At 38.4% G+C, this 22,671-nt stretch overlaps 1 protein-coding gene across 1 annotated transcript in view; it reads left to right on the top strand.

Annotated features, from left to right (window-relative positions):
* Positions 1 to 22,135, top strand: part of LOC149828873 (cytochrome b-c1 complex subunit 7-2, mitochondrial-like) — a 31,654-nt gene extending 9,519 nt beyond the window's left edge. The window contains exons 3-4 of the mRNA XM_090016992.1: positions 21,591 to 21,638; positions 21,873 to 22,135. Of these exons, the coding sequence (XP_089873118.1) occupies positions 21,591 to 21,638; positions 21,873 to 21,941 (117 nt within the window). The 3' untranslated portion in view covers positions 21,942 to 22,135. The remainder of the gene's footprint in view (positions 1 to 21,590; positions 21,639 to 21,872) is intronic.
* Positions 22,136 to 22,671: the final 536 nt, after the last annotated feature.

The raw sequence follows: 22,671 nt of genomic DNA, 5'->3' as shown, positions 1-22,671 counted from the left end.
AGGAAGATGACATCCTATTAATGAGGTAGGTGGCAGTTAGGACCACTTCAGCCCAAAAACTTTTTGGAACTTGATTTGCAATTAACAATGTCCTAGTAGTTTCCATAATGTGCCGATGTTTGCGTTCGGCTAGGCCATTCTGTTGTAGAGTGTGTGGACATGATCTTTGATGTGTAATACCATGTAAATTGAGAGTCTTTGAATTCGTTGGACATAAATTCTCCTCCTGAATCAGTGCGAAAAACATAAATATAATTTTGAAACTTATTTTTAACCATTTTATGAAATATTTGGAAGTTAGCAAAGACATCAGATTTATGTTTAAGAAAATAAATCTAAGTATGTCTAGAAAAGTCATCAACAAAAATGACATAATATGTATAACCACCTTTGGAAATAACTGGTGCGGGGCCCTAAACATCCGAATGTATTAACTCAAGTGGTCGTGAGGAAACAAAAGTTCTACTAAGAAATGGTAACCTTTTCATTTTGCCAAGAATGCAGTCTTTACAAGAAAAATTTTCAGAATTACAAAATTTTTCCAAACTTGGAAAATATTGAATTTTAGACATATGAGGATGGCCAAGCCTTTTGTGCCATAAATCCAATTCTAATTTCTGAATATTATAACAAAATGCATTCTTGGGTAATTCCAAAAAGTCCATGTAATAAAGTCCTCCTTCTCTATGGCCTTCCCCAATCAGCTTCCCTGACTGGCGATCCTGTACCCAACAACCATGAGAAGAGAAGGAGAATACATCCATAATCAGATATTTGCGAGACAGATAAGAGATTCAAATTAAGTTTAGGGATATATCTAACTTCTGGGATAAAAAATCTTTTGGATTTTTGAAGATTTTCAAAACATCCTATTCCTTTTACTTCGAGAGATGTGCCATCGGTTGTAAAAACCTTTGACACACTTGAGTTATTTTTAAGACATTCGGATAGACTATTAACATTTGGGGTCATATGAAAAGAAGCACCAGAATCTAAAAGCCAAGGAAAGTTACATGGACCGGAGAAAGATGCAACTGCCGCTCCAGTTGAGGCTTCGGTTGAGGAGGATACCCCTTTGAGAAGAGGTTGAAGGATTTCCATCAGTTGAGCCATAGACACAGGTTCTTCTTGATCTTTTGACTCAGATTCAACAGATGCAACTCTTTTCTCTTCTCTTCTTTTTAACTTTGGACATTGAGGCCTATAGCGCCCCGGTTCATGACAATGATGACAAATAACTTTTCTTTTATCAAAGTCGCCCTTTTGCCTTCCAAAATGAGGCGGCTTGTAAGTACGAGTATGATTCCCCGGTCTAGATACAGCTAAAACAGAGTCATCATCAACTTTTGGAGTACTTTTTCTAAGTCTATTTTCCTCCATAGTGAGCTCTTCTATAGTATCAACAATAGAAGGAATTTTTCCACGATGTAAAAGGGCCGATTTGGTGGATTCAAACTCCGGCCTTAGACCATTCACAAATTGATAGAAATGTTCCATATCGAGTTGCTTTTGGCGAAGCTCGATGTCTTCGGCACAATGCCATTTGGGCTCAAGAAGAGCCAACTCTTCCCAAAGTTCGGACAACTCATTATAATATTCTCGAATAGTTTTATCTTTTTGAGTCATTGTCCGAACTTTATCTTGTAAATTGCATACATGTGCAATATCTTTAAGGGAATACATGTTTTTGAGGTATTTCCAAGCCTTATCGACATGTTCAAACTTAGCTAGACTAGAGCATTTTTTAATGTCTATGCTATTGATGAGCCATGACATAATTTTTGCATGCCCTATCCTCTATTCTTTCCATTTCTTTTCATAAGTGGCTAACGCCTTACTCTTCTCTTCTTCCGTTAAAGGAACCTCTTTATCACCCTCTTTCTTGGTAAGAGATAGTTTAGGTTCCAAATCGAAAACATCCACTATACCCCATAAACCTTTTCCCCAAATGTGGTGCTTCATAATCGAAGCCCACATTACATAGTTAGTATCATTTAGCTTCATAGGAATGATGGTGATCTTATCATTGTCATGCATCTTTTACAAGGGTAAGAGAGGAATAAATAGGAGGAAAGAGAGAGAAAAATAAAAAGAAAAGAAAAAGAGTAGACAAAGGAATAAGAGAGGATACAAAACCAATTTTTTTTTGTAGCACAAGTTCGCCTTTCTTCAAACAAATCTTCTTAAGCCAAGAACAAGGTGATGAAACATCTTTTGTAAATGTGGCACGGAAATCGAGGCGGAAGCACTTCAAGATCTAAGGATTTCGTAGCTTTGATACCATGTAATGAAATGGTGGTCTTCAACAAATGCACAAATAACTCACAAACAAGTGTCTATTGGAGACACTACAAGCATGACCCTTGAAAGAGTATAAAAGGAAGAACACTTGAAAAATAAATAATACTTTATTCATGAACAAAATGCTTAAGAAGCATGGTAATTTACATTGAAGGGGTTCACCCCTATATATACAAAAAAGTGGGAGAGAGAGGTTGAGCTCTCCAAAAGAGACGTTGGATTCCAACGTCTCTTAATATAACTGTTGGACTACAGTCCAACAACATTTATTATTATAGCTGTTGGACTATAGTCCAACAACATTTAGACTACAGTCCAACAGCTATTTGCACAGTCAAGTTCGGATCAAATATCTAGTTTCTATTGAACTAGATGCTAAAAAAGAAAATAAAGAAAAATAGAAAAAGAAAATATAATAATATTAAATAATATATATATATATATATATTACAGTTTACATTTTAACACTCATCTCTCGACCTAACTCTAATATTATGATAACCACTCCCTAAGTCTAGCTTAGATTTTTTTTTGACCCCATCAACTGATCTAACAGGTAATTTAGCCTAGGGATGGGAAACCTATACTCTACAATGATTTTATTGATGGCACGACTATCAATGCACATCCTCTAAGTATCATTTTTCTTTGGTACTAACAATGCAAGAACAACACACTGACTAAGACTCTCCCTAACATGTCCCTTCTCTAATAACTCTTCTACTTGCCTACGAAGTTCCTCATACTTCATGGGACTCATCCTATAGTGGGGTGCATGTGGCAATGACGCACCTGGATGTAAATCTATGTAGTGTTGGACATCTCTAAGAGGTGGTAAACCAGGTGGAAGCTCTTCAAGGAAGAGGTCCTTGAATTCTTCCAATAATGGTGTGACTCTAGGATCTACAGGTGGGGATTTAGACTCACTCGAGGGTGAATCCATTGATAATAGGAAATAACAAACCTTGGACTGTCCTAAGACCTCGTTCAACTCATGCCTAGCTGTGAATGCGCTGGACAACTTAGCCTTAGGGGCTACAGACGTGGATGGAGTAGGATTGGGTTTGGGGATGGTAGATGAAGATGGAGATGCATTGGATGATGAAGATGATGATAATAATGGCGGCAAATCCCTAGAAGGTAACAAATTGATCTTCTATCCCTCATATGTAAACAATTAGGTATTTGTCCTACCGTTATTTATAACAGACCTATCAAACTACTAAGGTCTGCCTAGAATCAAATGACTCACATCCATGGAAAGAGCATCACACCAGACCTAGTCGAAGTATGAGTTCTCAATGAAAAACTTAACTAGACACTGACGATCGACCCGAACATCCACACTCTTTTGAAGCCATGACATTTGTTATGGCCTAGGGTGTGTTCCCGTGTTCAACTTCAACTTGGACACGACTTCTACAGATATGACATTCTTACAACATCCCGAATCAATGATAAACCTACACACTTTGCCATCTATGGTGCACACAGACTCGAAAATGTGGTTCCTAAGCCACCTATCACTCGGGTCCTACCTAGGGGCTAGACAAATCCTCCCAGTAATGAGTGCATCACCTCTATCAGGTAGCAACGAGTCTTCTACCTCCTCCTCTTCCTCGATATCCTTGACTTCCATGTCGCATTGAGGTTTTGAGCCTGGGTCAAATCCATATTCTTTTTTCTCATACGTGCCTTCCATCTATAAGGCCTTACCCCTACATTCAGTCGATTGGTGACCCAGTTTCCCACATGTGTAACACTTGATTGAGGCATTGGGTCTTGATGGCCTAGCTTGGGATGAATTAGATGTGTTCCAGCTCAGGTTCCTAGGCTGACCACTCACATTAGGATGCCTACAGGGTGGTACAAACTTACTAGCAGTGCAATGGGTGCATGACTAGTGGTCTTTACGAGCTGACTCACTCTAGCCAAAACCTTCATCTGGGAAGACTTCTCCCATTGTCTAGATTTCTGATGAGCCTCAGACAAGGTCCAACACTGTACAAAATTGAGCATATCCTGTGACTGATAGCTCAGACCACCTATATACTTTGACACTAATTGTTTCTCGCTCTCACGAATATCGTTTCTAGCAACGAAGTCATGAAATTCTTTGGTGTACTGGTCCACCGACTTCATACATTGCTTGAGGTTTTGATACCTCTGGTACATCTCTTTGTGGTAGTTAAGGGGTAAGAACTGAGCTCAAAACTTTTATTCCATGTGCTCTCAACGAACAATAGAAGATCGACCCTGAACGCGGGTCTGCTTGAGCTGCCTCCACCAAGCAACAACTCTACCCTTCAACCTAAGGGAAACGAGACCTACCTTATTGTCTTCGGGGACTTCCTTGAACTCAAGGACTTCCTTAACCTTGCCTAACCAATCGAGGAATTCCTCTGGTGTGCTAGATTTGTTAAACTCAAGGATTTTAAACTTGATCCCAACCTCCCAGTTGGACCTCCTAGGAGGATCGTGTGTTCTACTCGAATGCGTACGACTTTAGGTGTCAAACTCACTCGCGTCATGTGAGCCATGTGAACCGTGAGCACCTCGCTCAGTTCGACGCTCTTTTTTTTGGGTGAAGTCATTAAGCCTTATAATCAAATCTTTGACTTGATGCCGTAAGTTCTTATTTTCAGACCTAAGATCTCTCGCTTTATTCTCGAAAGCGTAGTCACCGTGACCACTACCTCCCTCTCACTCGGCTATGACGAACACAACCTAGGATCAATCTAAGGTAGAGAAATCTAACCTGCTCTGATACCAAAAATGATGCAACTGACTATGGTGGTCGGTTCACAAACATATATATATATATATATATATATATATATATATATATATACTAACTAACGCTCCCTGCATACTCCAATATTGCACTCTCCAACTTCTATCGAACTACAAAAATAAAGTTGGCACTTCAATAACACTTTAAATAAATACGTTGAACAAACACTTGCTGCCACTAAACACACATAAACAACTAATAAGACAATCAATTTGTATTTGCACAACAGATAGAAGAAAGATACACGGATAGCGACACCAATCAGTGACGTCAAATCAGATCCGATGGATCTGATTCAGCTGGACTAGGTATCTGCAAACCCTAGAGACAAAAACACTCAAATGAACGAGATTTTGTGGGTCACGGCTGGACCAATAGATTGGTCGATGGTCCTGGGCTCACAACATGCAAAACAAACAAGATTCAAAGGTAGCTCGGTTGCCGAGCTGCGAATGAAGATAACAACTACTAGGGAAAAACACTACCAACATTTTCTCTGCTCTATCTATTTTCAGAGATGGAAAACAAGGCACACACGATGACTCAATCAAACTGAAAAAGATTAAATTCTTTTGTGATGATTAAAATCTTAACACAATTAGGAGAATATATATATATATATAACAAACAATTGACAATGGTTTTCAGACTTCAATCACCAACTCATTCAATTCACAAAGAACGATTTTCTTAAGAACAAGACTACAACAAAAAATCAAATGTAACACGACAACAATTAGAATTTTTATATCAATCACACTTGAATCTCTGAAATTGGAAACAACGTTCACGGTTTCTGCAAGCAAGAATTTTCAAACATAAAACACAGTATTTAAAATCAATGACAACAGTTTGCAAAGATTTAGTACAACAAAAATCAAATATGACAGTTTCAAGTATTCCAAACGGGTAAGAACAATGGTAGTGGTGGTGGTTCCCGGTCAATTCAGCCACCACCACGACTCAACAAGATTCTCGAACAATAGCACGCATGGGATTGAATGTCAAACAGTTGAACACCACACTGGACGTTGAACAGGTTCTGCAACAACTTGGTTCACTCTTGAACAACGACACACCACTGTGGTAATGCCGAGAGCAACTCCTCGCAAGAACGAATTCAAGCTTGTCCACCAAGCTTTCACGCCAAAGGAGAGACTGAATGGGGTCACACCCAATCAGTTCCACAAGTTCTCAATTCTACCAAAGCTTCATAAGAGTCACGTTGTGCAAGCTCTCCAATAATCACGACTCCCAAGTCCACGATGTTCAAACGAGTTTCACAATGTTCACAAGTTTCTCAAGCGTTCTCAACAATCTCAAGCTTCTTCCGCCTCACACGTTCTTCAATGGAGAAGATACAACCAGGTTTTCGAAAATTCCAAAATATAGGCAAAAAGTCTCTCTATATGGATTTTGGAGCATCTTTAAAGGGAAACAATAATAGCTCTTGGCTCTCTTTGGGCTTTTGGGAGGTCACCTTCCAAGAAGCCAATGAGAGAACAAGATTTGAATCCTCTTGTCTCATTGCACCTCTTGGCTGACCAATGAAAAGCCACCAAAATTGACAGAAGGGCTCAAAGTGGGTGGCACCTCTAGAAGTCACCAATGGGGTGGGCGGTGAGGTGGCAGAATTTTGATTGGCCCCTTAAGTGGCCACCTCACTCCATGCCCAATCACAAGATGCCACTTGGCATGTGGGCCTACATACAAAATGAATCCAAATTTGGATAAAAAATAAAAAATCTACTCAATAAACCCACTACACTCTCTGGTACCACAAAACAGATCTTACAGGGCACTAGAACTATCCGGATCCGTAAGATCTGACTCTTACCAAAAGATAAAAATAAAATAAAAATGCAAATGTTTTTATGTAGTTTTAAAAATCACAAAAATAGAACAAAAAGAAAATAAAAAATAGATTTTCTGAGATGTATGAGACAGATATGTCAAAAAATCAATGCATGTAAAATGATGAAACTGCCCTTGAGATCCGTGTCGACCCAAATGGGTCGAATTTGGCTTGGATCTTGTTGAGTATATTTTCTTGTATCGGGTTGTCAATGGATCATTCCTCCAGCTCCTCGCATATGTAAAGATGATCCGGATGCTCTGCATCAATAGTTGTGTCTAAAAATCACAACATAAAATAGTAAATCATGATGTCATCTTAAAAATTCATATTCTTGAATAACAATTCTGAACCATTATGATTAATGAGCCATTATTATCCATGTTGAAAGTTGAAATTTTCATAATCAATTGGAAGTTTGGAAAAAAACAACTACAATGTAATCATTAAGCTTTGCGGTATGTTAAGTTTATTGTGTTTCTAGATTTTTTATTCTGTAAGGATAAAACCTCTTGAATATCATAATAAATAAAGAATCTAAAAGGAAAATATTGCATTAAGACTTCGATATTTTTTTGGAGAAGTTTTTTTTTATAGTTTTTTTAAGACCCTCAATGTTTTCCTTTGAAAAAAACTTATTTTTAAAGCCTCCTAATGGATGCCTTGCTGATATAGTCATAAGGTTAATATCTAGATATTATAAAGCATAGCTGAAGCTAGGAACATCGTGAGTTCATGTCTGATGCAATTTTAATTATTTCGATTTAAGTGTCACGACACATTTAGTATCTCAAACATTGTCTTGTTAAGATGGGACACCTGCACAAGGTGAATTGTCTGTACGACGTAGACTTTTAATAAGGATACAATTACTTCACAATTGGACAGATATAGGGATGCTCTTGTGCAGTGTTGTGAAAAGCGTTGAGGCGTAGCGAGGCGCTCCACCAAAATCTGAGGCGAGGCGTAAGCCTCGAGGCGCAAGCCTCGAGGCGCAAAGCGTAAGCCTCAAATTTTTTTTATTAAAACTTAAAAAAATATATAAAAATTATCTAAAATTATAAATAAATAAGAAATGCTTTATTGATGAAGCAATAACCAACAAAAAATAAAAAATCTCAAATAAATACAGAAAAAATATGAGATTAACATGTAAAAGTAACATTAATGCAACAACAAAAAATAAAAAATCCCATCCTACATCTTTTATTGTTGGTCAACTTTACCACATGAAAAATAAGCACAGAATGCACATAATAAACATGATCCAAGGATTGGTTTTGGCCTTTGAGTTTAGATCTATAGAAAACACATAATGTACTGCTAGAATGAGTCAAATAATGTGCCATTTTGCATCTGGTTACATGTGTTCTAAATCAATAGACAGAGAAAAGAAAGCAGCACATGTAGGTGCAAGCGTTAGTTTGTTACCACTAGCTAGCTAGCAACTAATGCTGTTGACCCAAGTCATGATGCAAGTGGGGAACCCAGAAATAGATTCATACTTCAACTCAAAGGGGCTGGTAGAATATGCATGGAGTCATGCAGTCATACCAGACAACATGTATCTCCTCATATCTCACGTCTCAAGTTTCTCAGCTGGAAAAATGAATGTGAAGCTGCGAGTTGAAAAAGTTTCTCAAGTTTCTCACGTGATACAACATTAAACTGTACAAAGATGGGTAAAAACAGATACAGGGTTGAGAAAAAAGCAAAAATGAAAAAGAGAGAGGGGCGACTGTATCACGCGCGAGAGAGAGAGAAGAGATAAGAAGAAGAAGAAGAGAATGAGAGAGAAAAGAAAACCCGTACCTGTTTCTGGTCTCCACCACAAGAGAGAATGCTCTGTCGTGAGGGAGAGAAGGCTGCCGTGAGGGAGAGAAGGTCGTGAGAAAAAAAACAGCGATAGGGTGAGAAAAAAAGTAAAGGAATAACATAAAAGAGTCGGTAGGGCTTTGTTTAAGCTCTAGTTTTTGGTCGAATGAGGGTTTTGACCCTCATTTGACCAAATCAATTGAGGCGTGTACGCCTCATTCTGAGGCGCGCCTCAAGGCCTATGAGGCGCACGCCTCATAGGTTTTGCGCTTTACCCATGCGCCTCAAGGCATGAAGCCCCTCGCCTTGAGGCGAGGCGCGCTTTTTGCGCCTTGAGGCGCATTTTTAATAACACTGCTCTTGTGCATGGTTGGCATTTTCGAAACTCGGTATCAGATTGGCCAAATCTGACTCGGTGACTCAGTCAAGTCAACTCGGTGACTCAGGCGAGTCAGCTCGCTGACTTGGGCGAGTCATGGTTTTTATTTAATTTTATCAAAAATTAATAACATATATTTCATAAATACAAAAATGTTTTTTAAAGAGTATAGTCATTTGAAATATGAATTTCTCACACACACACATATATTTAACACACCTATAATATATATATATATGTATATATATATATATATTAAAGAAAATCTTTAAAAATATTTTAGTATCTTATATGATTTTTAGATATATTTATTTTTTCTTAAATATAAACAAAACATTTGAACATCTCAATATCATATTATCTTTTGATTGATGGGTTCTATATTTTTTCCTAGTTAGAAGAAGCTAGTGTTGGTGCCTAGTGCACCGTGCCTTCATGATAGTACTGTAGAATGAGATGGGGGTGTACAACCACCTGTGAGTGTAGAGAGAGAGAGAGAGAGAGAGAGAGAGAGAGACGGCTGCACAATAGAACTCGTTAATTGAGATTAGGGCTTCTCTCTATATTAAATAGAGAGAGGCAAAACAGAAAAATTACATCTAAGTCTTTATGAAAATAATATTTCAGAAAACCTCTAATATAGGAGAACTTAACCAAAAACCACCTATTCTCAACACTCCCCCTCAAGCTGGAGCATAGATATCTATCATGCTCAGCTTGTCACAACATCTGGAGAAATTTGGCCTAGCAAGAGGCTTTGTAAACATATCTGCAACTTGGTCTTCAGACTTTAGGTATTTTGTAGTGATATGACCAGCTTGAATTATATCTCTTACATAGTGGCAATCAACCTCAATGTGCTTTGTTCTCTCATGAAAGACATGATTGTTTGCTATATATGTTGCCGCTTTGTTATCGCACATCATGGTCATTGGAGAGGAAACCTTCACCTGGAGATCATTAAGAACAGTGCGAACCCATATCAATTCAGCAGCTGTTTGGGCCATAGCCCGATATTCTGATTCTGCACTCGACCTGGAAACCACATTTTGTTTCTTACTTCTCCATGAGATCAAGTTGTCTCCCAAAAACACACAGAATCCTGTGGTAGACTTTCTATCTACTACAGATCCAGCATAGTCAGCATCAGAATAGGCTACTATCTCCAGAGTTCCACCTTTCCTGAACAGTAACCCCTTTCTAGGAGAGGATTTTAGATATCTGAGAATCATTATGGCTGCATTTCAGTGTACCTCAGTTGGTTTGTCCATGAACTGGCTAACTTTGCTTAATGCTAAAGCAATATCTGGTCTGGTCACAGTTACATATGATAACTTCCCTACTAGGGAGCGATAACTTTTGCTATCAACAGGTTTTGACCCTTCTTCAAACAACTGAACTTTATAGTCCATGGGAATATTTGCTGGTTTAGCTCCCAACATGCTCGTTTCCTTTAATAAGTCAAGAACATACTTCCGCTGAGACAAAACCATCCCTTCACGGCTTCTAGCAACTTCTATACCCAGAAATTACCTGAGTGAACCAAGGTCTTTTGTAACAAAGTGTTTTTGAAGATGAGCCTTTGTGGCTTCAATAACTTTCACATCATCTCCTGTAAGAATGATGTCATCCACATATACCACCATAACAACTATGCCAGAGCTAGTTTTCTTTATAAAAAGTGTATGATCTGCTGCCGATCTATTAAAGCCAAAGCTTGACATCACTTCAAACAACTTTTGAAACCATGCACGAGGACTTTGTTTCAAGCCATAAATCGCCTTTCTCAATCTGCACACCTTCTGACACTCCCCCTCAACCTCAAAACCTGGAGGTTGTTGCATGTAAACGGTCTCAGATAGATCCCCATAAAGAAATGCATTTTTCACATCTAATTGACACAAGCTCCAACCATGCTGAACAACTACTGAGGGAACAAGACGGATGGTACCCATCCGTGCCACAGGAGAAAAAGTTTCAAAGAAGTCAATTCCATATGTCTGAGTATACCCTTTCGCGACTAATCTGGCCTTGTACCTGTCAATAGAACCATCAGATTTGTACTTTATTGTATATACCCATTTACATCCAACAATGTCAGCATCTGCTGGGGAATCAACTAGATCCAAGTATGCTGAGAGACCAAAGCTGTCATTTCTTCTTGCATAGCCAGCTTCCAGCGATTATCAAGTGCTGCCTGGTGATAGTTCAGAGGAATGGTTTTAGCAGACAAGGCTGAAATAAACGACTTCATTTGATGTCCAATTCTGGCATGGGAGACATAATGAGATATGGGATATAAGGTGCATTGTCTTGTCCCCTTCCGTAGAGCAATAGGCCTGCTATCATCATCCTGAAGATCACTATTGTCAGTAGAACTTACCTCAGGAGAAGAAGAAGATGAAGGCTCTTGCGGACATGGAGCTCTACGCACATATATCAATGGAGGATTATTAAATCTGGAAGAGGATAAAGTTTGGTTCGGTAAGGACGGCACAAATTTCAAAGGAAAAGGAGGGATAGGTAATGAAAAAGATTCAGCTGGATCAACCTGCAGCGGGGAACCGGAACTAGAGTAATATGGAGAGGATTCCAAGAAAGAAACATCCGCACTGACATACTCTCGGCGAGAAATAGGATCATAACATCGATAGCCCTTTTGATTTTTTGGATAACCGATAAATATGCATTTTGTAGCTTGAGCGACTAATTTATCACGGTCAGGGCCAAGTTTGTGTACAAAACAAACACATCCAAATATTTTTGGTGAGAAAGAAAAAAGTGGGGCATCAGGTTTTAGGATATGTAATGGAATTTGATCACCCACAGAAGACGAAGGCATGCGGTTGATCAGATAGCAAGCAGTGGTAATCGCATCATCCCAGTATAAGGCAGGAACATTTGATTGAATCATAATGGTCCTGACAACATCAAGGAGGTGCCGATGTTTTCGCTCAGCCACCCCATTTTGTTGAGATGAATAAGCACAGAAAGTTTGGGGTTGGATGCCATGATCTTGGTAAAATTGTAACAGACCTTTTGATTTAAACTCGAGAGCATTATCAGTGCGAACAATCTTGACAATAAATTCAAACTGAGTTTTTATTATTTCAAGAATTAGGGATTTGATAAGACTTGGAACTTCAGATCGTTCTTTTATTAAAAATACCCATGATAACTTAGAGAAATCATCAACAATAACAAGCTAATAACGACACTGAGTCCTAGTAGGAATCTTACTAGGACCCCATACATCTGCATGAAGAAGTTCAAAAACTTTATTACTAGACTGACTCTGACTCGAAGGGAACGAGCTTCGATGATGCTTGCCCAACTGACACGCTTCACACTGAAATGATGTGGTGGAAGGAATCTGAGGAAAGACCGACCGAAGCTTTGACAATGAAAGATGACCAAGACGACGATGTCACTGAACAAGACTGAATGAATGTTCCACTGCAGCATGAACATAACCCATTGGATGATGTAGGTAGTAAAGTCCATTTTCTTCATAGCCTCCACCAATCTTCTTCCCCGTCAGCAAATCCTGAAAATGACAACCCATTGGATCAAATATTACTCTACAGTTTTGTTCTTTTATAAGGCAACTAACAGAAAGTAAACTTTGAGGAAAGTTTGGAGCATGAAGAGCATTTTTCAACTGTAATGAGGAGGATATAGAAATATTTCTCTGACCAACAACCGGGGAGGAGCTCCCATCGGCTAATGAGACTCCAAGTTGAGCCTTAATGACCTTTAGATCTGAGAAAACACGTGAATTTCCACACAAATGTCTGGATGCACCAGAGTCAATAACCCACTTACTGTCATTCGGGTGGAGATGATTTTCGGTTGAATAGGCAACCCCAGCTATAGGAGTGGGGGAACTCAAAGGTCGAAGAGCAATCAACTCATCATATTCTGCACGACTAAGGGTGATACTACTTTCATTTGCAGTGATATTCTCTGGTGCATTTGTTGCCTCAATAGTAGTAACATTTGCTTTAGGGGTATATGACTTTGATGAAGAAGAGATTGACCGACCATGCTTATCCCAGCAACGATCTTCTAAATGTCCAGATTTTCCACAGAATGTACATTGAAGCTTTCCTTTGCCTCCCATACCACGTCTACGTCCTCGTCTTCTGATATTCTGAATATTTCCACGCCCATAACTAGATAAGACAACAAGAGCAGATGATTGAGTCAGAGACTGAGATTGTGGTAGAGAGATCGCAAGTCTACTCAGACGATTGTAAGCATCAGCAAGAGTGGGAACATCTGAACCAGTCAACATTTGAACTTTTGCAACAGAGAAATCTGAAGAAAGACCTGTAAGAAAACGAGCAACCATGGTTTGTTCTTGATGATCCTTTTGCTTCGAGCAACAAAGAGGCCTGTGAGCATTAAGTCTTTCAAACGCAGCTTTGACAGAGGCATAGTACTGGGCCAAGGTCTGATCTCCCTGTTGCAAGTTATATATTTCCTGTTCAACTTGCAGGATACGACTCACATTCGTTTCTTGTGAGTATGTATCACGAAGATTGTCCCACATTAGTTTGGCTGTATTATAGTAGATCAATCCATCGGCAATATGGGGTTCGACACTATTCATGATCCATGACATAACTATGTCATTATCTTCATCCCAAGTGACATATTTTCCCAATTTCTCAGTGGGTTCGCCTTCCAACAAAATATGTTTTCGACGATGTCCAGATACCGACATCATAAAAGTTCTGGACCACCTGGCATAGTTGGTTTCATTCAACCTTACGGAAGAGCCATATGAGAAGGGGTTGGCAAAAGCCTTATACTCCCCAATATGTTCCAGTTTGGAATCACATTTCGAAGTTTCAACCATACTGGAAAAAAAACAGAATACCTCACTTGAACAGCAAGTGTTCAAGAGGAATTTTTTTTTTCAACTCAGCAGGAAACTACACCTGTTGTTTCCACAACAAACAGCAGCCCACACACGAAATAAAATTCAGCCCAGCAGGAAATCACACCTGCTACTTTCCACGACACAGTAACTTAAGCTACCATGTTTCCTTAAAAAAAACTCGACACAGCAGCCACATTCTGAAATAAACCAACCCACTAAAACAACTAAATTTCAGTTGCTGTTGATACCACAGAAATCACGAACATTGCTGGCCCAAACACATCACGATAAATGATAGACTGCAGTTGCAAACCAAAGTATTCACTACACTTGTTGTTCTCCAACATATAAGGCACGACATCCAGTAAGTATCACAAGTAATCAGCACAGAAAAGAAAGTTGCATTCACGGCAGAATTCTGATAACACGCAATCAGCATAGGCGAGAACTCAGCAATCACGACAACACAGAAAAATAATTTCTGTTGCTCCCAAACAACAGGAACACACCTCGACAAGAACTCAACAATCACGGCAACACAGAAAAAAAATTTTGTAACAGCAAGAACACACCTAGACAACTCACGAACAAAAAAAATAATCACGTCATAGTAGAAACAAGTCTCGGCAACACTAGGTCGCAGTAGGTCTTCTCCTTAGATCTGACGACAGATCTGGGTAACATCCCAGATCTGTGATCAGATCTTCCCCAGTCAACCCCACCAAACCTGATTTTAAGAAGCCGTAGGGTTGTTGCTCCTCGTTGATGAAAATCAGTCCCTGTTGATGAAAATCACGCTCCCAAGATCGAGGGCTCTGATACCATGTAGAATGAGATGGGGGTGTACAACCACTTGTGAGTGTAGAGAGAGAGAGAGACGGCTGCACAATAGAACTCGTTAATTGAGATTAGGGCTTCTCTCTATATTAAATAGAGAGAGGCAAAACAGAAAAATTACATCTAAGTCCTTATGAAAATAATATTTCAGAAAACCTCTAATATAGGAGAACTTAACCAAAAACCACCTATTCTCAACAAGTACAATAGTACTCTTGTCATGTGAATATGCAAAAAAATAGTCCCATATCTATGAGAAGGGGTGGAAGGCCCATCCAACATGTATTATAAATAGGCCTTCCATCCACCCAACTCTACACATCCTACTTTTGGTAAAGGCCTTAAATGTAGCATTGAAAGCTGTGCCTTTAATTTACCATTTTTCCGATTCAAAAGTAAATGGTGCTTTACTTTAAACTTTTGAGTTTTTTTTAATTTATGGCTGTGACTCGACCGAGTCAATGCTAAAACTCGTTGACTCTGAGTTTTGGCCAACTTAATGTAAGGACTCGATTGAATTTCATTTAAACCGAGTTTACCTAATTTTTTGACTTGGTTTGTTGCTGATACAAGTCAACTCAGCCAAGTCACCTCGTGACTGACCGAGTTTTCCAACTATGCTCTTGTGGTCTCCAGTGGGTGGTGGCAAGCTGCATTTGGGTGAATTTTTTATACTCAACTTATGTCAAACAGTCAACCACCTGCCCGATGGCCTGTCAACCAATTGATCAACTTGGGCGAAAATGGACATAGGTCGGACAGTGTGGCCTCAACATGTGTTTTTCTCAAGGTTGCCAGACTGGGAAGAAGCGGGAAACGATACGAGAAGCGAGAAGCGATGCATTTTAAAATGTATAGGAAGTGGGAAGCGAGGAATAAAAAAAAGCAATATAAGAATTGAATGAGAATCAAAATAGAACGCAAATAAAAACTAAAATAAAAGTGGCTATTCTTAAATTTCATGATTTTTTTAGTGTAAGAATTAAATTTTTAACAAAATCTAAAAATGATGACTGCCAATCTATGTCACAGGGATTCGGCCAGACAAGTGCCGCACCTGCGTCGACGCGATGCTGGTGCGGCACCCGGTGCAGTCAATGCACCCAGGGTCATTTTGGTGCCGCGCTGGGGGAACCCCCGGACCCCCCCCCCCTATATATATATTTATTTGTTTATTTATTTATTTATCTGCCGCACCCCCGCACCCGCACCCATGTGACATAGCTGCCAATTTAGAGAAAGCACATGGAAGTAAGAAAAAACACTTAAAAAACATAAAAAGCATGAAAAGTAGAGTGAGAACATATAAGAAGAATAGATGAAGCATGTGAAAAGCATAGGAGAAGCATGGGAGAATCAAGATTCTCATCAAGTTTCAGATGCGAAGAGTATCACGCTTCCGAAGCGAGTTTCCAGGAAGTGGGCTTCCCACCTATTTAAGAAGCTTTCGGTAACTCTGGTTTTTCTTTTGAAAGAGCCGGCAGCTCATGCAAGGGTCTAACCTCCATATTGGGTTTAGTCTGAGCACGTCTATTTGATGATCAGATTTTGCCAAGCCACGTTTTTCTGACTGTCCATTGGGCCCATCTAAGAATTGGTTGAGCCTAGCTTGTTACCCGCATCTATGTTCATGTGTCACACAAAGACTTCACTTATCCTGCATATCCCGTGTCGACACGACATGACACTTTGACACACCAGCATACTTCATGGATACAATCAAACAAGTGTAGGATACAGTCAACATTGTGTTATTATCTATTTCCTTTTATGATCTTGATTACTTATTTTGTACACTTGTGTTCTTTTTCTTTTAAAAATTGTCATCAATTATATTATATTTCATTTTCAACCTAGTTTTATTTTTTATGCTTATAGTGATATAAAATTGTTCAAGAGTTTGCATTGGAGATAATATTCATGTTAGGTAAAGAATTACATGTGTGTGTGCGTGTGTGCATGCACTATGGCCAAGTGTCCTAATTCTTGATATCTTCCATATCATACCAAGCATATAACATTGTGTCCCATTCCTGTGTCTATATCCATGTGACATAGTTACATCCAACCTAGGTTTAAGGTGCAAAATTGTATGTACCATTCAGGTGAAATATATACCAGGTGTTCAATCTATGTACAAACAAGCCAACTATATACAATTTGCTAGGTTGCAATTTGTAAACCAGCACATCTAGCTGATAGATGCTATTTCCATGTTAGATAAGAATACAATCGCTCCCCAACCACACACACATAGTTAGCTGAACGCAGACTAGGTGAACATGTAATTCTATGTAGTTGGGTTGTTTTAATCAACTGTCCTATAATTCAATGAGTTGCAACCATCGATATGTCATCAAACATACTCTGTCACTGTAGTGTCAAGGTAGTATAATTCACAAGGAAGTGTCTGTATGGCATAGACTTCAACCACAGATAATGTGGTAGTCGTTCTACAATTGGGCACATGTAATTAGCTGTAGTTGCTACATCAGGAACATCCAACCGAGGTTAAAGATGCAAGAATGTACGTGCAACAATTGTGGACAGTTTGAGTGAAATGCATACCAGGTGTTCAGTCTATCTATAAATAACCTAAGGCGAGGTCAGCTATCTACAATTAGCCAGGATTTAAGCCAACACATCTAGCTCACAACCGCTACTTAAATGCAATCACGCCACAACGAAGACACTGGGTTAGCTGAGGTGAAGAGTCTGCAGACTAAGTAATCATGCAATTTTGATATAGTTGAACAGTTTAAATCATGGTTGCCAGTCGAGGAAGCGGGAGCGGGAAGCGTGGCACTTTAGGAAGCGGGAAGCGTGGGACGACTTAAAAGCGAATCAAGAATCGTCTCGGAAGCGACCTAGGAAGCAAGGAGGAAGCGAAAAATAAAATAAAAATAAAAATACAAAAAAATTGAAAAAAGGGGGGAAGCACGCTTCCCAGTGCGTTTCGGAAGCACGAAACCGGAAGTGCGATGTTTCGCGCTTCCGAAACACGTTTCGGGGAAGCGCGCTTCCCCACTAGGCTAGGCGCTTCCAGTAACTCTGGTTTAAATAAACTCTCTGATAAATTAACACGTTGCAACTATTGATGTGTTATCAGACATGATAATAAATCAAAGCTGTATGATTCTTCTTATCTATTTGGCCCTGTAACCCTTATTATTATTTCCTTAAAATTTGATATTATTTACTAAAGTTGGCGAAATCTACATGTAACTCAACCAAACAAGATCTATTTATCTGAAATCATTGACTAATTTAGAATTCATTTGGATCTTGGTTGATTGGCTTCCACCAGAACTCGTGGGAAGTTCTATGATATGCTGGCCAAATTTGTGGGCTTCTTACCAGGAAACTAGGTTGGCTGATGCAGGAATAGGGCACAATTCATAGAATTGCGTCTCAAAGCTTTGAAGAAATGATAATGATCCCGCCTATATCCGGGTCTTCATAAGGCATAATATAACTTTTCGATGTCATTGACAAGCTAGTTTAACATTTGCCAAAGGTGGATAAGACTTGCTCATGACTGTTTGCACAGAAAACCTTTCCAAATTTGAGTTTGTGTGGGTTAACTAATGTCTTTTGTAACACTTGTTTTTTTTATAGGATCACGATATAAGGTAAACAAGCCAATTGGCCACTGGAGTCTGGACTTTTGCCTGACAATTGTCAGATTTTAGGGGAGTAATATCATGAAGTTGGAAGTTAAACTATAGTTACTGGATTCTGCTATTTTAGGTTATGTTTCAGTTTTGATTCCTGCTTTGGCAAGTCTAGAGCTTAATTCATGTTTTTGACTCGATTGGATCATGCCCTTGTAGCACTTAGAGGTTAGAACTTGGAACCAATAAACAAGTACTTGTTTTATATTTAATTTTGTGAAGATCATAATTTAAAAAAACTGCAGGTTAGACTTTAGGAGTAGGAATTATATGTAAACATGGCCTTATTTACACATATGGACAAGTGAGATGGTGAATTGAAGAATCTACAAGTTCACTCTATTCAACAATAAATGTAGATACATATACATACCATTATCATATTTTGGCAATATTTTGAAAATATATCATGATACGATGCAAGAGCAATTTGAAATATAAATATTGTGATATCTTCCAAATATCATCTGATTAACAATATTGCGATAATTTCAAAATATTGCTTGTGATATTATCATAGTATTTTTATAGTAGTTTTTGTCTTCCTCATGTTTTCTTTCTAAACTTTAAATGTGTGTTTTCTGTATTATTTTTAGTTTTGTTACATTTTGAAAAGTTTCACTTTTTTTTACACTTCCCCCAATTTTTTTTTATAAAATTGTTTTTCAAAAATGCCTAGATTTTCTTTGGATTCTTTTGGAGATATATAGGGCAAACCAATAATGTAATGAGAAATTGCCTTGCTGAGAATGATATTGGTGACTATGAGACATATATACATTATAAGCACAATTGCTTGCATCGTGTTTGTCTTGTAATCATGTGATTTCATCTCATGTGATCTGGAACAGAGTTATCGGGAGCTTCTTAGATAAGTGGGAAGCCCGCTTCCCGGAAAATCGCTTCGGAAGCACGATACTCCCTTCCGAAACTTGATGAGAATCTTGATTCTCCCACACTTATCCTATGCTTTTTACACACTTCATCTATTCTTCTTATATGTTTTCTCACTCTACTTTTCATGTTTTTTATGTTTTCTCCCACGCTTCTCACTCACTTCTATGTGATTTCTCTAAATTGGCAATCATCATTTTTATATTTTGTTAAAAATATAAATTTTCACTAAAAAATCATGAAATTTAAGAATAGTTACTTTTATTTTAGTTTTTATTTGTGTTCCATTTCGATTCCCATTCAATTCTTATATTGTTTTTTTATTCCTCGCTTCCCGCTTCCTATACATTTTAAAATGCATCGCTTCCCGCTTCCGCTTCCGCTTCCTAGTCTGGCAACCTTGATCTGGAATCATATGATTCAATATAACAAAGAGGAGAACACAATTTAGGATCACATTAAGATTGAGTAAAATTGGCTCAAATGTGATTTCAAATTTCACTGCCCCATTTTCTCATGTTTGCTTGCACATGAAAAATGATGCAAATGAGAATTGTTCTCTCACCATTATGAGAATGATTCTCATTTGGGGCAAAGTGAACGTGCCCTATAATTTGATAAGTCATTTCGTTCTCTATGTGTGTGTGTAGATGCTCCCCAGGCTCTTTTTTGGCCTTGGAGTCCATTGTTTTTGCGGCCAATGTGGCATTGATTCCCAGTCCTGCATTGGGCAACTATAAGTTGAATTAGTTGCATCCAAGAGGAAGAGAAGGATATCTATCAAGAAAAAAGAGGAAGCTAAGGATAGCTTACATACAGGGCAGTGCACTGGATCAAATATGCCAGGATGCTACATGTTCTGGATGGGGCAATAACCTCTCAAGATAGATTTTCCAAAAAGCCTGCAGCACTTGAAGTGAATGGTATCATGAGCATGATACTAGTAGTTTTGAAAAGGTATCTTTGACTCAGATTGACCAAACAAATGACACTGCTTTGAAGCATCATTCTGCTGGTGCCATCTTATTGATTTCCAGTCAATTTGGTACTGGATAGTCCCAGAAAATGCTAGAATGTATCACATTCATGATACACTTTTTTATACATAAACATTAGCTTGCTTGTGGACCGTTAAAAGTGCATGTGGACTGCTGATATTACCATATTCATCTGCCCTGCATACGGTTGCAGCTAGGAATGCTGAGCTTTCTACATGAGGCAATAGTCCTCGCATGATATATTTGCCAAAAAACCCTGCACAAGTGCTTGAAACAAAGGATATCATGAGCATAATACTGGTATTTGTGAAAAGGTGTCTTTGAGCTAGTTTGAGCAAACAAAAGCTGCAGCTTTGAAGTGCCTTTCTGCTGGTGCCATCTTACTGATTTCCAGCCAACCTGATACTGGATAGTCTTAGAAAATGCTAGAACGTATCACATTCATGATACACTTGATTTTACACAAATGTTAGCGTGCTTATGGTCCTCTTTTTTAATAGAAGTGCAAGTAGACTGATGATAAGAACATTTATGTCTGCTGTACATTGTTGTGGCTAGCAACCGTCAGGACATGCTTTCAGATAAAAATAAAAGAAACTGCTGTTAGTCATACATGCTAATAAAGTCCTTGCAGATGCATGGATGTGCTTTTTGGGTAAAATGTGAGAAATGATTGCGTCATATCAGTAATTTTGAGTATTCTCCTTGGGAAGTGAAACATAAATCTGGATCCAGTCTGATTCCATTTGAACAGTATACATTTTGAATTTTGTGCAATAGTTTATTTAGTACAAGGCTTTGGAGTGGATGTGAATGAGGGTTAAAGATCATCTTCTTCTCAATGCATGCATAAATGACAATTACATATAAAATAAGCATGTGAAAGATGAACTAATGGACGCAGGGACTAGTAGATATAAAAGTGAAAAGCATGAAAAGGGTTCATAGTAAAAATTTGCCGTCAATTTTATAAGTTTTCTTCTGATAGTTTACGCTGTTATCTGTATCAATTGGTAGTCATATCATATATTCCGTACTGTTATATGTTGGCCATTGTTTTTGTGAAATGAGTTACAAGCATCACTCTCCATTATCCGATCCAGTTAATAGGCTTGTCTGTTATAGTGATGTCTCAATTTATTCTTGCTCGTGCAGGCTATGCAAACACCCTTTAGGAGCTATCTACAGGAAATGTTGGCTATTGTAAGTACTTTTCAATTTTACGTGCCTTAATGTGTTTGCCAGTTGTAGGATTTTTATTTTCTTTGATATACCTGTTGTATAATTATATTTTTTAATACCTAAATTCCTGGTTACCTTTAGTTAAACAATTGATGTAATTTTGAACTTTCAAATGTTTTGATGTTCGGAAATGGCTTGGTTCAGGCTATAACCAACCAAGTGTTTGGGATTTTTGTTTTTTTTTGTCTTTTGAAGGTTAAGAAAGAGAGAGCAGAGCGGGAAGCATTAGGAGCACTGCCTTTGTATCAACGCACCATCCCTTGATCATTTAGGTTTTGTGAGTTAAGTTGATCCAAGAAAGGTGCATAAGCAAAACTTTCTTGCTGAAATGCATGTTGTTGAATGGATCAGTTCTGACATGGATAATTTTTTTTTATATTCTGCTCTTTCCTCTCTTTTTTACTGTTGCTCTTCAATAATGTATCTCAAACTCTTTCCATAATTGATGCTATTACCTATGGAACTGGTCTTTTTCTTCAGAAGCATGCAATATTTTCACCCTCTTTTCCCTTAAAAAAAAGACGAGTAATAATGCTGATGATTTATGGGTTCAACCAACGGGGGGGGGGGCTCCGCTTGTCGGGCAGGAGCAGTTAGTGCATGTCACCTTGTGTTGGGATGTTGCAAGTTCGAACCCCAAATGATATGGTTGTATAGGGGTCTGCCTAACCCCAGCTTTCTCTGTTAAAAAAAAATGATTTATGGGTTCAGGTGCCTGGGGTTTGGTGATTGATTAACTTGAAGTCAGTGTTTTTAATGTGTTAATGTTGGGTTCAAAATGTGATATTTTTTAATGAGTAATATTTCGTAAGTTTAACATGTTCTTTTTTTTTTCAGTATAATAGTATTGTTCTTGGGAAATATCACAATAAAATGTTGCCACATTTTTTAAATATCGGCAATATTTGTGACTGGTTCCACTTAGCTTTTGTTAATAATTAGCTCAAGTGTTTGGTCAAATCTGCTTCGTCTTATGGGGTCTGATTTTAGGCCT

Source organism: Nuphar pumila, chromosome 9 (genome assembly GCF_984573655.1).
Source record: "Nuphar pumila chromosome 9, dmNupPumi1.hap1.1, whole genome shotgun sequence".
Taxonomy (NCBI): Eukaryota; Viridiplantae; Streptophyta; class Magnoliopsida; order Nymphaeales; family Nymphaeaceae; genus Nuphar; species Nuphar pumila.
Note: the sequence above shows the minus strand (reverse complement) of the source record. Positions and strands in the feature narration are given on the sequence as shown.